Source organism: Passer domesticus, chromosome 4, assembly GCF_036417665.1.
Source record: "Passer domesticus isolate bPasDom1 chromosome 4, bPasDom1.hap1, whole genome shotgun sequence".
NCBI classification, from domain to species: domain Eukaryota; kingdom Metazoa; phylum Chordata; class Aves; order Passeriformes; family Passeridae; genus Passer; species Passer domesticus.
The window spans coordinates 70,730,781-70,747,869 of NC_087477.1; the positions used below are offsets into that span (position 1 = coordinate 70,730,781).

At 38.2% G+C, this 17,089-nt stretch overlaps 1 protein-coding gene across 3 annotated transcripts in view; it reads left to right on the forward strand.

The window, feature by feature from the left end:
* The window catches only part of CLNK (cytokine dependent hematopoietic cell linker), a 56,298-nt gene that overhangs the window by 18,652 nt on the left and 20,557 nt on the right, over positions 1-17,089 (forward strand). For 2 of the 3 annotated variants that reach the window (XM_064418641.1, XM_064418642.1), the window contains exons 3-8: positions 7,435-7,506; positions 8,513-8,562; positions 11,899-11,933; positions 14,370-14,532; positions 16,207-16,283; positions 16,581-16,626. In XM_064418641.1, the coding sequence (XP_064274711.1) occupies positions 7,435-7,506; positions 8,513-8,562; positions 11,899-11,933; positions 14,370-14,532; positions 16,207-16,283; positions 16,581-16,626 (443 nt within the window). Of the gene's footprint in view, positions 1-3,957; positions 4,066-7,434; positions 7,507-8,512; positions 8,563-11,860; positions 11,934-14,369; positions 14,533-16,206; positions 16,284-16,580; positions 16,627-17,089 lie in introns of those variants that run through there. The other variant, XM_064418643.1, reaches the window with a different exon arrangement.

Below are 17,089 nucleotides of genomic sequence, written 5' to 3' on the forward strand. Positions count from 1 at the left end.
CTCCTTTTTATAGGAAATATCAGAAGGCACTGTGCTAGACCTAACTGCCTAACAATACACTGACACTCAGTTCATTGTTTGGTAAATGGCCAGGGTTTATGTCTGTCAAATCTCTCTATATTTGGTTAGTTTACATACTTTGTTCACTGATTCCCATGGGGCAGATTTCTTGTTTATTAGAAGTGCAAACAGTTTTCTTAGTTTGTTGTTGTGTTAACTGCTTTCATTCTTATGATTTTTCACATGGGAAGTTAGCTAGCTGCACTTAGAAGTAACAGGCCAGCTGGTAATTTAGCAGAGCAAGGCCTGATTTTATAAGACCTTTCTTTTATAATATCTCTATTTGTATGCAACATCAGACTGTAGGAACCTGACTAAATTTGGGATGTCCTGTGGTCCAGGAGTTTAACTGGATCATTCTTGGAGTCCCTTCCAACATGCTGTGGAATCTTTAAAAGTAGGTTAGTCTCAAATGTATGGACTTGAGGTGAGAGATGCTATGGTTAAGCAAGTACATATTATTAATTAAGCAATGATACTGCCTTGTGCAATGCATATCACTAAGGAAACATGTAGGAAGGGTAATGCAAGGAGGGGCAGGCTCATTGTTCTTGCCACTTTATTCAAAGTTTTGCCTTGGGAGGACACACCTCCCCAAGAAATCTTTGCCATATGGTTCAGATTATATTGCAGCATTTGACCCATCTACTCCATTGCTGTGTGAATATGTTTTATCTGATTCAGTACAAAAGTTGTGGGAAGAAAATCATGCCAAATACTGAATCTTTTCCTGGCATTTCTTTGCAAGGCGTGTTGTCATGTGCAACAAGAAAGACCAAATATCAGTATCAGAACAGCAATGGCTTAAAAGGAGAAGCCTCTGTCAGTATTTGAAATTTTTCTCCTCCTGGAAGATTACAAGCTTTTTGCTTGAAACATACCTTAGTAGAGTGTCAATCTTTACTTCAGCCACAGTGGCTTAGCATTTGTTATCTTTTTCTCTCATCCAGTGCAAAGTCGCCTGGCTAGAGTTCATTACAACATTTCCACATGAGTAATGCTATATTACAAAAAAAAGTGTATCCTAGTTGTCAGCCTGAATACCTGTACAAACCAGTATTAGAGAAGTGGCATTCATAACATTCACCAGGGACTTGATTCCCTGATAAAACCAGTTTCAATGTCTTGTACAATTTTGTATGTGGAACTAGAGTACTGCACCCAGTTCTGGAGTCCCCAGCACAGGAGGGACACGGACCTGCTGGAGTGAGCCCAGGGGAGGCCACCAAGATGATCAGAGGGATGGAGAAGCTCTCCCCTAAGGAAAGGCTGAGAGGATTGGGATTGCTCAGCCTGAAGAAGAGAAGGCTTTGGGGTGGCCTAATTGCAGCCAGTACCTGATGGGAGCCTACAAGGAAAATGGAGAGAGACTCTACAGGGGCGTGTAGGAACAGGATGAGGGGAAATGGCTTCAAACTAAAGGCAGCAGGTTTAGATTTGATATTTTAGGAAGAAATTTTTTAGTGTGAGTGTAGTGAGGCACTGAACTACATTAGGTATTTGTGGATGCCCAATCCTGAAATTGTTCAAGGTCAGGTTGGATGGGGTCCTGGGCATCCGGGTCTAGGGAAGCTGTCCCTGCCCACAGCAGGTTGGCTGGAACTAGATAATCTTTAAGGTCCCTTCCAGTCCGAGTGATTCTATGTTTATATGATTCTTGCAAGGAGTTGCCACTTTGCAGCTTGTTACTGCAGTTTGGTACTACCGTGTCTTGTTTCCATTTGACATTTCTAAAATCTGAATTTAAGCAGTAAAATAATTAATTGCTGTTCAAAATGCTTGTGTTTCTGTGGGGTTATCTGAACTGATGACATGAGGAATGGTTTCTGTATTTACACATAGCATTTTAAAGGTTGCCAGGGAAACCTAGAGCACTCTTTTAGGAAGAAGAGAATCGAAATTAATTGTGCCAATCATAAATTCTAATTAGTTTTGCAAGCGGTCAGTTACATAATTTTGCTAACATAATAGAACCTTTAATATTTATTATTATGTTCCTAGCATTTACTTTAGGTAAAAAGAACAGAACAAGTGTCCTCCAACATGGCACACTTGGAGGACTATAGTAGTTTAAGTGTGGTAATCAGAAGAGCACCTGTTTTATGGAGTATTTATTGTAAGTCACAATAGTAAGTACAATGTTGCCATGGATGATCTTATTACTGATTCATAAAACTGACCTTTAAAAATTAAAAGAACAAAAAAACTCCATTTTAGGGCAGTAGTTGGGATTATATAAAAGTGGATAAAAGTGGTCAGGCCTTTGCCTTGGACCTGGATGATATTTATATGCCAGTGTCAAAACTGTGATCCTGAACCCCCTGTGATCAGCTGAAATGTCAAATGGCTCTTCCCTCCTGCTGCTGTGCCTGCAGCAGGCTGCCCTTGGCTGGGGAAAGATGGAAAGCAAATAAGGAAACTTGTGGGTTGAGACAGACATGGTTTAGTAAGTGAAGAAAAGAAAAAGAAAAAAAATAAAAATAAAAATAAAAATAAAAAGCCTGAAACAAAACAAGTGGTGTAAAGACAATCACTGAACGGTGGCTGCCTTCCAAAAAGAAGAAAAAAAAAAAAAAAAAACCACAAAAAAAACCTTGGGGTTTTTTTGCTGAGTACATGCTGTGCTGTGTGGGCTATCCCTGGGTTTAGCTGGGGTCAGCTGTTTCAGCTTTGTCCACTTCCAGCCTCTGACCACCCCCAGCCTACTCATAGATCCTGGTCACAGATCCACAGCATCCAACAGACTGCTTTCAGCACAATTAACTCCATCCCAGCCAGAGGCTGTACAGCAAAAATATCTGACATACCTAGGGAGGGAACTGTGCCTCTCCAAAACTCTCATATTGTCCTTTGGCATGTAGTTACAGTGTTCAGGAACAGGCATATTTGGACGAAACTTTTGGGAGATCCAAGCCCTCCTTGTGGATAGCATCCACAAGGATGAGGACTGCAGGGTGTTCTGGTGAGAAGCCTTCATCACCTGCCCAGGCACCATGCGGAAAACCTCCCCTCCTTCATCAGCACATAAGCAAACTGTGAGGGAAGAACCAAGGGGTGCAGGTGCCTAGCTGGGGCACAGGAGCCCACACTGGGATCCTGCACCTCTTTTCTTTTCAGTGGAGACCAATTATCTCAGCAAGACACAGTAACAGTCACAGTACAAAGCTAAATACCTTCTCTGACTACTAGATGATTTATTAATGCAAAAGGTGGTGGATAGCTACTCCTCATTCTTCCTCAGAGGAAAGTGTCTTCCCAATGCTCCCAGGAATACTGCAAGCACTGGCTGCACCTCCTCTGCAGCCTGAGCAGCACCAAGACTCATTTCAGGCAGATGCTCTCTGCTAGCTTGAGTCAGCTCCCTGTTTATAGGAGACGAGCAACCCCAAGCCGGGAAATAAGGTGCTCTGACCCCAGTGATTCCAGAAGGCTGAACAGTTGCTTTATTATATTACACTAATGCTATACTATATTAAGGAGTCTACAGAAAAACCCGTGACTGTCTCCAGACAGTCACGACACAGCTTTGACCCAATTGGTCAATCAATCCAAACCATCACCAGTGCCCAATTAACAAATCACTCTCGGTAAACAATCTCCATAACACATTCCACATGCGCCAAACAACAGGCGCAGCAAGTAGAGAAAAGAATTGTTTTCTCTTCTCATTCTGTGCTTCTCACTGCCTTCCCCAGGAAAAATCTTGGGAGAGAGAATTATGTCTCTCTCTGTTCAGAGAATGTGAGTACCATAGCTGTTCAGCAAGATTGAGAATTCAGACCCTGCTTTGAGGTGTCTAAATTGGCAGGCACCAGCCAAAGAAGTTCAATCCAAGATCTGAAAAAGACCTACAGCCCTCTTGAGCAGCATCTCAGTCCAGGCAGGATATACCAGGCACCCAAAACAGAAAGGCACACCTATGTTCAGGAAACTTTGAAATCCAAGTTTATCTTCAAGAGTGACCTAGCCCAATCAAGCCTGGTTCATAATCTCTCTTACCTGCAGGTATCATTTTTAAAAATGAACTCTCTTCTATGTACTTCCTTAGAAGTTCTTGATTATGTTAACTGTTGTTAGATTTAAACTATTTCAAAGTTACTTCCTCCCTCCTGACTGCAGTTTTGCTTAATCTGGTCCACAGCAGAGGTGGCTAAACCTAAAACTTGATAGCAACCCCAAACCCTGCTATTAAGTAGACGCCACCAGAAGACAAAATGAACAGTACAATGCACTTTCAAACCACCACTTTTAAACTGAAGGACCTTGTGATTGCCAAGTGCCCCAAAGTCCAATCACACTGACATGTGTGGTGCACATACCACCTTCAGTAGCTGCTTCAGGAAACAGGATGGTTTCTGGATGAGAGCATCCCTTAATAGCCTCCCTGACAACAATTTATTTAGAAAACAGCTTTTGCGCCATAGATTGATATAATGAGAGTGCTAAATAGTATGATCCTTTTGTTGTATTAAGCAGCTCATAAAATACAGTATTGACCTCTTTCAATAGTAGTAATTAAAATGCAAATATGAAATACAAATGTGGTTTCCTCTCCACAGACCTGAGAGGTGCCTGTTTTTAAAACTGGGGACTGACCCTCTTTAGATGTCTACAGTCAGCACAGATATGCATGCTCCTTGTTTTATTCCTTTCTTTCTAGAAAAACTCCTTTCACCTTCAGATTGTTGTTTTATCTCCATTTTTCAGTTGCATCCACCTATTTTCTCTTGGTTTTTGCATCCTTTGGACAGGGACTAATTTTACAATTGTGACTCATCTGTCACAGGAGGACTGTTCTATATAAGAGCTCTCAAATATATCTGCAAAACCAAATAAATATGCAAATAACTGTAAAAATAAGTAACAATAAAACCAAATAACCAAAATGATGTTTAAGCAATTCTGGATATTTTGGGCCAGATTAGGCAATTTACAGTCTGTCATGAAGAAGGATTTGACATGAATACAGCAGAACCTTTGCAATGTAGCAACTGACTGAACAAAACATCAGGCAATATTTCAGTGTTACATGCAAAGTTTTGCAGTCAGAGGAGAGCTAGTAAATATGATCACTATTTTTCTTATTGTTGCTTCACTGTTGAAACAAGAAAAGAGAGACAAACAAAATAAGAGGAAATGGACTTTTGGCTCTTTTAATCACCTGTACTTAGCCAACTTTTATTCTTAGCAAGTAAAATTTACTCTGCTAACAGTCCCCTTAAATGCTGTGAAATAAATAAACTTTCAAATGGTGTGTCTTAAAATTTACATAATGATTTCATGGTTCTTGGAAATGATAAGATCTTTGAAACAGACACTTTTATACAATCAATTAATCATAAATTAATCATAACATTGCAACAGAACAATCAAGGTGAATTCAGTTGACTTTAATTTAAATGTAATTTCTATTTCTATAGGTGCTCCATTACAATTGGTCTGCATTTAAATATGAGTGAATCATAAAATGAAGTCTATCCTTACTTTTTCACCCTAAAATATCTTCTGGCCATACATAATATAACTTGAATCTTGAGAGGAATGGATGTTGCTGTTCTGTCTGTGCCACTAGTCTGCACTATCATAAACACACAATTTAGGATTTTGTGCCTGGTCAGTCTGGTATGAGTACCATAAATGGAAAAACTTATAGAACATATCCAGCTAAATGAAATTCTACATTTTGTTTAAGTAAAAAGAGGTGGAATTGTTCTAAATTGCATTAAAGAAACGAGGAGGAAACATTGTTGCTGTAGTGCTGACCAGAGAATGAGGAAAATTCTGTGAAGGAAAGATGCTTTGGCCCTATAATTGGACATGGGGATTTAAAAAGTAGCATACCAATATTTTAAAGCAAAAATGGTGAAAAATACTCCTTTTTAAGCAAGGTCAGGATTTTATTAACATAGAACATTCAGAAGGTCCTAAATGTCCTCATGGCCTCAACCATGACAAGTTTCTGATAAATCCTGAGCTATTTATGCTACTAGCCACCAGTAACGTGTAAGCAGTTCTGATGGACTTAGAGATACCAGTAAAACCTCAGTGCTGCCTCTCACACAAAGACAAAAACCACCAAACAGACTAAAGTAGTTGCCTGCTGCAGGCAAAGGAGAACCTGCAGAAGGTCACTCTGCAGGTGCATGTTGGGAAATTTGCCACAGGAAGAGGCAGGGAGGAATGAAGAAAATTCAAACACACAAAAATTATGTTCACTGTATGTATAATACTCATGCAACAGCCTTTTGCATTTGTAATACAGACTGCCTTGGGGGAGCTGGAGGACGAGTTTTGCAAGAAATTAAACAGTTCTTTTAAAAGACAAAAAATTATACATGAATGATAAAGAGCATTGAGATGACAGAAATCAGTTACCTGTTCATATTCCACATGCTCCAGAGACATATCACTGCAGTACAGATTTAACCACTTATCCAAAATTCTCTATAGCTATAGCAACTGCTCAAGCATACTCCTCCTGCTAAATCCACAGCTGCAAATAAACATATCTTGTGTTTCTTCTAAAATTTGTGTCTTTGCATTTATGCCCTTTAGTATTTCCATAATAAACTGTCTAACATGACAGTTAGAAAAATTCATTAACAATGTCTGCATTTAAATACTGATTAAAATGTGCGTGTGTGGGTGGTTTTTGTTTGGTTGGTTGTTGGATTGTTTGTTTCAAATAGTGTTTGGAGCATGTTTGTAAAGAAAAACTGAAACCTGATTTGACGAATTTAAGAGTTTGAGTAGGACATGACTGACTTTTCATTTGTAGGAGTTATTTGTGAGATAATCCTAACTCATTCTGCTGAAAACACTGAAATGTCCAGTAGTCAAAAGGTAAAAACAGAAGTCATCTCAGTTTTTGTTTCAAGGATTTATAATTCAGTATTATTTCACCTGAGTAAAATAAGGAGTTCTGTTTCTAAGAGAGGCTCAAGGGCAATCAGAAGCAGAGAGGCCAAGAGAACTGAGCTCTGTTGTTTTGGTATCTACAACACTGGTGTTTAGCAACTATTTCACCAGCAGCAGAGATCTTGGATAGGTGCCCCTGGGTTTTAATTCCTATTCAGTTGAATTCAATAACTACCCTATTCTAATGTAACCAAAACAGTGGACGCAGGAATTCAGTTTCCAGCTTTTCATTCCCTCGGCAGGAAATCGTTGCTCTTTTTTCCAAATAGCTGAAAACAAAACAAAAAAAAATCAGGAAAATATTCAGAGAATGAAAATGTTTGAGATAGAGAAGGTGATAATTTACATATGTGCATTGAAAAGTTTTGAAAATTAGTTTTGGAGCTCTGCTTGCACTTGCACTTCTCCCCCACTTACTATTGCTCTCTAACAGTAAACTTTGTTCAATTCTGTCAGAGCCAACAGGAAAACAGCAGAATATCACCCAGCAGATTCAAACAGCAGGAAAATAGCTTTGCCAAAAAATAAGTGAGTAAATAAATTATTTTTTAAATCACTGATAAGTAATATAAATAAAAGTTTTATTATTGATGTGTCCATGCTATTATCACATACTCTAGTACACTCTTGTGTGGTTTACAGCTTGCTCACTGAACAGGAAATCATTCAGCTTCACCCTGTGCTCAAAAGCTGCAGCCAATCTAAGTTATTTTGTAATTGTAAGAGTGGGCTAGTTGAAACTCTGAGATTTTTGGTGGTATTTCCCAAACTTTAGGCAATTCCAAGGGTGGATGCTTAGATATAGATGAAATGAGTGTACATTAATGCAGCCTTAATGTGATCCCTGGCCAAATCTTCATTGCAAAATAGCTTTTGATGTTGCTTCTGAATACTAAGTACTGCTACTGCAATGATCCAAATGTTGCTGGGCAGGCTGATACAGAGCTGCAGTCTGGGTGAAGCCTAGGGACAGTCTAGCTACAGTCCAGGGGGTAAAGAGAGTCATGGTGGGAGAGCCAACACCAGAGTAAGGCTTATGTGGTTCTTCCACACCCAGTGTATCTCATATATTCTTCATAGCAGAGGAATAGCAGGGTGGAAGGATTCCACAGCAGGTCTAGAGAAAGTGTTTACTTATTTGGCAGAATGGGAAGGGAGCCATGTGGAGTGGCACAGCTGCATGTGGAAAGAGAGTTTTGGCTCCTATCTCCCTAAGGAAATTCATCCCTCCAATAATACACTGAACATGTAAAGCATCAATAAGGCTGTTGCAATATTTATGTCTAAAATTAATGTTTGCAAAATGAGTAGAGCTCTCTGCAACAATCTTGGAGCTGTAAGTGAACAAAAATGTAAGGTTGACCCAAGATTGTTGAATTTCCAAATCTGCAAACTCATTTCTCAAATGCACTTATTATCCTTGCAACTTTCACTCATTAATTTAAACTGGACTCGATGAGAAGTTTCATAGAACAATGGAAATTTCTACTATTTAATTAAGTGGGTGTTTTTTTTTCTTTTTTTCTGTATTTAGATCTTGCCCAAACATACATGAAGTAATGAATCTGAATATACATCCAAAAGGTAAAATTCCCTCACTGCTGAAAAAGAAAGTACTGTAGCATGTCTGTGTAGCCTACTTCTTACTCAGAGCCAGCAAAAGTCTGTGATAGATCTAAATATTTTAATATCATGAAAATTAAAATGAATTAGTAGAAAAAATTGAAAATAATGGATATCCACTAAGGAGATACCCAGTAATGCAGACAATAAAAAGGTGTTTCCTTCCACTGTGCACCAAAAAATGTTTGGCTTCGTGATGGTATACACTGCAAAAAGCCAGGAATAAGTTATTCTCTTGATGCAGACTGAAAATATTAGCTTGGCTGATGGCTTCTAGAAAGCAACTGAGGGAACCTTCATTTTCCCTCTGCTGCCACCTTTGAAGGTCTCTCCTGCTTTTGCTGTTTGCTGTTCCAAAACAAAAAGACAATGACATAGGATCTCTAAAGGTGTTTCCATGACAGATTATGATCAGTAGCAAGCATGTGTTTAAAGTACACTAATTTCAAAAGTAAATCACTGCATTTACTTAAGTTCCTTGTAAATGACACTGCAGTTCCCAACTGTAGCTGAGCTGAGCCATTTAATGCAAAGCATATAAAATTATCTAACTAAAAAGTGGCACAACTAGCCAGATGAATTTATTTGATGTACCATATGTTAATAGTGTTATGTGAAATTTGTTTAAATGCATTCAATATCCATATAATATAGAAGACTAGATTAGATTAGGTTAGATTAGATTAGATTAGATTTAGGCCTGGAAAAAGCAGTCCTGGGAAAAATAAAACCCAGAAATCTATCATCTAACTGCAAATCTTTTTTTTGTTGTGGAAGCTGGCCTTAGACCAAATGCCCACCATAACTTGTATATATTCACATGCCTTTTTCATGTCTCTGAAGTGAAACCTGCCTAATCTTTTACTTGGTACTCTAATTAAACCTGTATTATTCAGGAAGCTTTTTTGTCTGGCCCCTCTGTATGCTTAAGGAAGATACCTGTATACCTGAACAGGACAAGGTTTTGCATCATAATTTTGGGCAAGACAGTAAAAGGTGACTCTGAAAATGCCTACACAGTTCTTCCTTGCAGCATTTCCAGCTTCAGGGTTTTTTCCTACTCAAGTGGTTAGGACACACCCTGTCAGGATCACAGGGTTTATGAAATCACAACCCACAATTCTTTATCACTTTCTGTCACTGGCTGAAATACCACAGTGACTAAAAAAACCACTGTGCATTCATAGATTCAGAGACGCCAGTGGGAACAGATTTACCTTCTGCTTTCCCACTTAAAGGGTTATGTTTTTGATGTACAAATTCCTAGCCTGTCACCCTTTTAAAAAAAACTTTTTTAGGTCACCATGAAAAGTCAAGGTTGCACAAAATGCACGCACTCTTTTATTCCATTGCAAATTAAAGAGAAGATAACTTTTTCCATTTTGTCCTTTGACATCAGCATTCTCTGTCAGCTGGCAGAAACACACCCACATATATCCCACAGAAATATAACATCTTACTATTATTATAAGTGATAGTCTCTATTTATCAATTTCACAGGCAACACAGCAAAGCAACGAAAACTTTCCAGACTGAATAAAACATGATGAGTCCCTATAGCTTGAGGAGACTCTAGCCTGTGCCAGCTTTAAATCTTTAGCTTGCAGTGAAAAAAATTATGCCAGAAGTTCCAGCTGATTGCAACTACCATCTTCATTATGAAAATGATATTCTGAAATAACAGGAAGAGTGGTTTCTCACTGGTTTGCACTCCTCAGCTAGCACAGAGCAAATATTTGGGCAGTTACCTTATGCAGTGCAGACCCATGGAAAAGCAGCACCAGTGCTGCTCCCTTCACTGGCCCACTGCAAAGGAGGCCTAAGAACAAAGAAGGCAGATGGAGTTCATCCCAACTCCAGTGATTCATGCATAACAGAAGAGATGACAAAATGACCTGGACATCAAATTGTAAACTGATATTGGATAGCAATACATCACCCTAAAGGCTTGTGTCACACAGTCCCTTTTTAACATTAAGCCATTAAATGCATGGGCAATAGCATTGATGTTCACCCCTGCTACTCATTTTTTATTGTTGAGGATAAATCAACCACACTTTTTTTATGAACAGAAATACAAAGGCTACAAATTAAGACACAGCCTTTTTTATGATTATCCTGGTGCCACCTTTATCTGGGCTTACTTCTGATTAGCACCAGTATAACTAAACAGAAAATCAGACAAGTAGCTTGTGTGAATAAGTCTCCTTCCCTGTCACCCAGGAGTGATCCTCCGAGCAGAGATTAAAGTACCACATACATTGAATAAATGAACATTCAATGCCATCTGCTGGGGTATACGAAAATATGCAATACCAGGCTCACAGGACCAGAGCAATAAATACAAAGAGGGTGTTTAGGCAGAAACTTGATTCTTCCAAAACACAGCTGTAAGGGAGGGTTGTGGGATGCTGGCTGTCCTTAAGACCCTTCAGCCATGGGGTACAACCCCTGGACAAGAAGTAGTTCTAGTTTTAACTCTCTCCTTAGCATAAAATTAGTTCAGTGCACAATCATCCCTTTTTTTTCTAAGCATTACAACATGCAGTTATTATTTGTTATTGGTTGGTCTTGATAGAAAGACTTTCATGCTCTACTTCTGAAATCAGGCCATTATGTAGACAGAGATTCAAGATTTTTGAGGTTACAGGCAGCCTAAGAAAGATTGAAACAGTCCAGAACGAGAGCATATACTGGGCAAGGTCATACCATGGCTGTTTTGTATTAAAGAGTCACTGGGTCAAATGTGTAAATCAGGTTAAGGGCAGAAGTTGGGAGTCTCTGTTCACCAGCTCTTTGGTCCTGTAGCTCACGCTCTCCTGGCTCTACCATGAGACAACTTCACCAGCAAACACTACTGAGAACAGTTTATAGCCTGATAGCTGGAGTGCTCTCAGATTTGGGATTTTCTTCTGCTATGAAGGGAACAAAACACATTTCTATTCACAGAGGGATTTCCAGACCAGGAGTCCCACAGATCTCAAAGTTCTGTACCAAGAAGCAAAACTCAGGAGAGACACGGGAGTCCAAGCACATCCTTTTTTGGGTGTTTTTGGTGGGCGGGGTCATGACTGTGAATCCCATTTCCACACAGCTACTTCCTCAATGCATTGTATAGGTTCACAGGCTCCTGGGTGGACCTGATTAATGTCTTTTTTTCTGTATCTCTAAAATACTGTAAATAAATACTCTAAAGTCTGCTGTTGGCAGACTTTTATTCCTTTATATAAGTTGCTAGCTAGTGTATAATTTACTGCAGAATGGGACCTGCTGACAGCTTTTCTCCATTTCATACAGAAAAGAGAACTATTCCTGCTAACACCTTTCATTCTGTAAGTACCACATGTTCTTCCTAAAATTTTACCTTTTTTTCACTTTCTGGTGTATGTTAATATCATCTTGGCTATAATACTAACAAAAAATGCAACCATCACTGGGTTTTAATGCAAAATAAGGCATAAGAAATGTGAATTATAGATAAGAACTTTTACTTTTTTTTAGTGGGATCTAGACTGGAGAAGTGACTCACTTGCCAATTCTCCATTAATGGGCTGAACCTAAAATATACCTCTGTCATAAGATCAGGTAAAAATAACAGGAGTCAAGCTGAACAAGGATGTAAGTCATAAATCTCAATATTAAATATGTAAGTAATACAAATGAAAGCTGAAAAGCAAACAGAGAACATTTCAATGTCTTTCCATTTTTATTTGAAATCTCGGTTTGTGTTTCAGTTCAGGTGTATAAGAAAAGATCACAAATACCTTTTAAATCACAAAAAGATTAAAATAAAGCACAAGTCTATGTTTTAATAAGCAAGTTGGACAAACAAAGGATGACTAAAGAAGTTTGATGTAATCAATACTTTGCTTCAGATTTCACAGAGTGATTAATAACAATCAGATGCTATAAGGGACTAATACCAAATAAAAGGCAAAAACAGCACAGAGCAGAATGGGGAAAGAATGGTCAGGAAATTATTTACTTATGTAAGACACTTAAATAATTATTTAAGACATTTCTTAGATACAAATTTATTCTTTTTGGGAATTCTCCAGAGTCCTAAGTTTCTAAAATTATGGAAAAGAACAGTGGTAATCGCAATTTCATCCAAGAAAGAAATCAGATCCTGAGGACTTATTTGGTACCTGGAGAGATTATTAAACAAAGTCAATCTGAAAGCATCTTTTGGAAATAAAAAGTCTGATTATGTAAAGAATTGTTAATGTGACATGAAGAACATCTCATCAGTTCCTGAAACTAAAAGTAATTTCCGTTTCAGCAGAAATAAGACTACAATGATGAGAAAGAAAACAGTAAATGTGATATATATTGCTTTTTATTAGGCCTCTGGTATTTCCCAGAAGACAGTCTCACAAGTACACGCCTGGTCTAGATGAAAATTATTTCATCTGGATGAAAGTGCTTGCACAGCTGATTGAAAAAATAGCCACTCAGCCTAGCTGACAGTATTGCTATTGAACTGGAAAAAGTGGTGCAGAGAAGAGCCTGAAAACCCAGGTACCCTGCAGGGCCTGTCTAAGGTGCGGTGACATTTTTATGTACTGCCATAAAGACAAACCTCACCCTGGAATGCACAGTAAAGAACACTTCTTGGAGGTCCGCCTCATGTTGTAACAAAGATGCGTGCAACCTGGAGTGTGGTCACGGAAACTAACACTGGGGATTTGAGATTCAAAGTATTTTGAGTTGGTTGACAATCCAGGAAAGATTTAAAGAAGTATATTTGCTTAGTGAGAAGAATAAAAGAATACATAATGATAAGCATTAACATAATAAAGTTTGAAATAAAGTGGATAGTAATCAATTTATTTAGTGTTCTTGGAGAGTAAAACAAATTGGCTTCAATTCTAGCACTCAAGAAAAAGCATGAAATGAAGGGCAGTTACCTGGTAGAGGATATGTCAGGAAGCTATTGATGCCCCATTAGTAATGAGAACAAAACAAACATCAGGGAATAAATTTGAGAGTAAAATAAATTTGCGAATAGAAGAAACATCAAAGAGGACCAAGTGCATGGATGCACCTACACTGTTGGTGACAAAATATGAGTTCTAGAGGCATGGGGTACCCTCAGCTGAGTTTCCTCAGCAGCAATATTGGCTCTGTGCTGAAGGAAGCCAGCAGTTATGTTTCAGTGAGCAGACAGTGAAGATGAAGGGTGGATCAGCACTCCAGAACACAACCTTGAACAAATCTCTACAAGTGTAAAAACACATCCAGAGACATCCTGAGCCACTCTAAGCACCCTATTTCCAAGGACTCCACTGTTCAATACATACTCACTATCACAATCCCTTGGACTGCACATTTGTTAGCACAGATTCCCCAAAACACCGCACATTTTTATTTTGAAGTGTGACATTTGTGGTGGGCTAGTTAATATATTCTTGCAAGTAACATATGTAAACAGTCAGTACAACACAAATACCACATGGAAAATATTATAATAAAAGATACAGTTTCAAATGTCTGCAATGATCATAAATTAAACACTCTCATTATATTTTCAAGTGGCAAAATTCAGAGAGAATTTAAATTGTTTCCCATACGGCTATTTCATGATTCTAAATTAAAAATTTAGGTACTCAAACCACTTCCTCAACTACTTTCTAACCCTTCAGTTTCCATCAGAAAATTTCCCATGCACCAAAATGTCTGGTTATGGCAATCATATATTTCCCCAATGAAATCAATCTTGAACTTAAATTTATTTGTATTATCTGTACATCTCTTCTTCTATCCAGAGTGAATACTTGACAATGAAGGGCAGGAGTGACTTACAGCTTTCCTCTGAGCTATCCGAGGAGGAAGACAATATGTACGAGACTGTAAATTCTTCAGTGCTGGAGGCCATTCATTCTTTGAGAATCCTTCCTGCCAAACCTCTACAAGAATCTGAATATGCAGGTAACATTTTCTGTCTGTGAAAACTGAGCAAAACCTAGAGTTATAGAGCATCAGTACAGACTTGGAGTTTTCTGTCCAGATTTTTTTTTTTAATTAAATGGTTCAACTGGAAAATAATACTGGTAGGCAGAAACATGGGAAGAGCTTTGTCTGCTCCTTCATATTTAACAGTTACCCTTACTTTCATTAGATTATGCTAAATTAATAATTACACACTTTTTTTTAATTTTAATATTACCTTCATGGATAAATTCTATTATCCCATTCCACATGGAATGTACAAAAACCTGGCTGATCAAACCCACAGCCATTTCAGAAAATCTCACTGCTATTTAAGCCTAGAAATCTTTAAGATGGAAAACATATTAAAGAACACACTAAACTTTTCTCCAGATGTAGTGTCCTTTCTAAAGGAGTTCTCTGATGCTTTAAATAGCAGTAATAAGCAATTACTATGAGCATATTTCTCAAGCATTCTTAACTTTGTAAGTTAGCTGCATTAGTCACCTTTTGGTTTACTAAAGCTATTCTAAGTCACATTTAATGCCTAAACATACAGAGCCAATTAATATCCCATTTATGGAAGTGAAATGCCATCCTAGCTGTGCATTGCTCCAATCCAATATAAACACTCTAGAGGTTTTAAACAGCTTAAAGAAATGGGGGCGTCCTAGGTGAGAAAGACTGGGAACCATAAACCAGATAGCTCGCTCCAGTTCACATCAAAGTCAACAAAGACATTTTCCACTCATTTTTGTGGGAGTTTGTTTGATGTCTAAACAAATAGAGGCTTTTAAAGTGAGTAAATTCATCAGTGTGTGAAAGGACCACAATCAGTCTGAACAGCCAGATATTCTACATTATGTTCCAAGACTAATTTGTCCATTTTATTTGGAAACCTGAAGTGAATTCCAAATACAGTTTTTATCTTGGTTAAACCTTCATTGAGCAGTCAGCATCTTTTGTTGTTTACGTAAGATTGTCCCAAACTAGCCAAAAGACATAGTTTCTGTTTTGTGATTTAAGGTAAAACACATTAAACAAAAAGCTGATTTTTGCCTGTGTATTATGCCCAGTATAATGTGGCAAGATACAAGAGGGAAGAAAGGACTGAAAAGATATTTTAAAAGGGTAAAATTCAATGCTAAAATTTGTGCCATCTTTTCTAGATAAATGCTAGTGTCCTTGAGATGTAAAATTAATGACTCAAAAAGACATGTTAGCATACAGCCTGAGCATTTCTTTTTGATGGCCAGTGATACAGTTTTTTATTAAAAGCTATAGTAAAAATTAAAATAGTACCTAGGGAATAAAACCCCTACAACCCTCGCAAAACCAGAACAACATGACGGCATTGCCAAGAGCAAAGGTTCAAATGGAAAACAAATTCAGTAATCTAACCTCAGTTAAGGTCACATGTCTGCCTTCACTGTTTACTAGCTTTTGAAGGCTTTTATTTGTAACCATACTGGGGATGTTAACCATAAAGCTATTACCAGGGTCATCCTTACGTTCTCAATACAGCTGCTAAAATGGTTAAGTTCTGGGGGGGAAAAAAATACAATATATAAACGGTGAGACCTGACCAGAAAAACACATTTTGAACATGAAAACCCCTCCTTTTTCAAACATATTATTGAATTACTCAGGCTTGATTTTTCTTCCTCTTTGCAGACACACGCTGCTTAAGGCCTTCAGGTACCACTTCCCCAACGAGTGAGAACCCATCTCAGCCCCCTCAACATTCAGCCGTAAGTAAAGATACTAAACCTTATTCACAAACAGATTTCCCCTTTTCTGTAATATCCCCCAAAGTGCAGTCTATTTCAAATCTTAGCCACATCACGTTCATCTGCACCAGGCAGCCCAAGTTCCTGTGAGCTGTTCCTGTTTCACTTTGCACGGATGCCCTCGCCTCCTGCTTTCACTCCTTGGCTCTGGGCTTCTGCTAAGAGTTAGAGCATCCCAGCCAGGAGCAGCACCCTTTCTACTGCCATAGCTTCAGGAATGATGGCTAACATCACATCTTTCTTTTGGTTTATTCACAGATTCACCCATTTGATCCGGAGGGAAGAACAGTGCCAAATGTAAGAGGTATAATAAAAAAAAAAAAACCTACCCATTTCTGCAAACAGAAATAGTAATTTCTACTTCCATATTTACCTTTTGTACATGGGCAGAGATCACACGTGATAGAATAGACACGGTTTTCAGAACAGCAGCTGCTTTCCAAAACAATCATCCTGCAAATTTTGCAATACTCTTTCAATTATCTAACACTGAAGTAATTATTTACAGAAGGAGATATATTTTATCTCAGGAGTTTCCTGATCCTACAAGGGGAGGAAAAAAAGCCCTTCAGTTTAAAAATCAGATTTTCCTTTTCACTATGTTGTAAGGACTTAAGGGGCAGGGAGAAGCCAATGTCTCCTGAACTTTTTCATCAAAAGCCTGCAAGATCCCCACTGTGCATCATTTCTAATGATATAATTCTTTTTCACTCCCTATCCTTCTCAGGGTTTTTCCATGAATATATTGTAAAACATAATCTAATAAC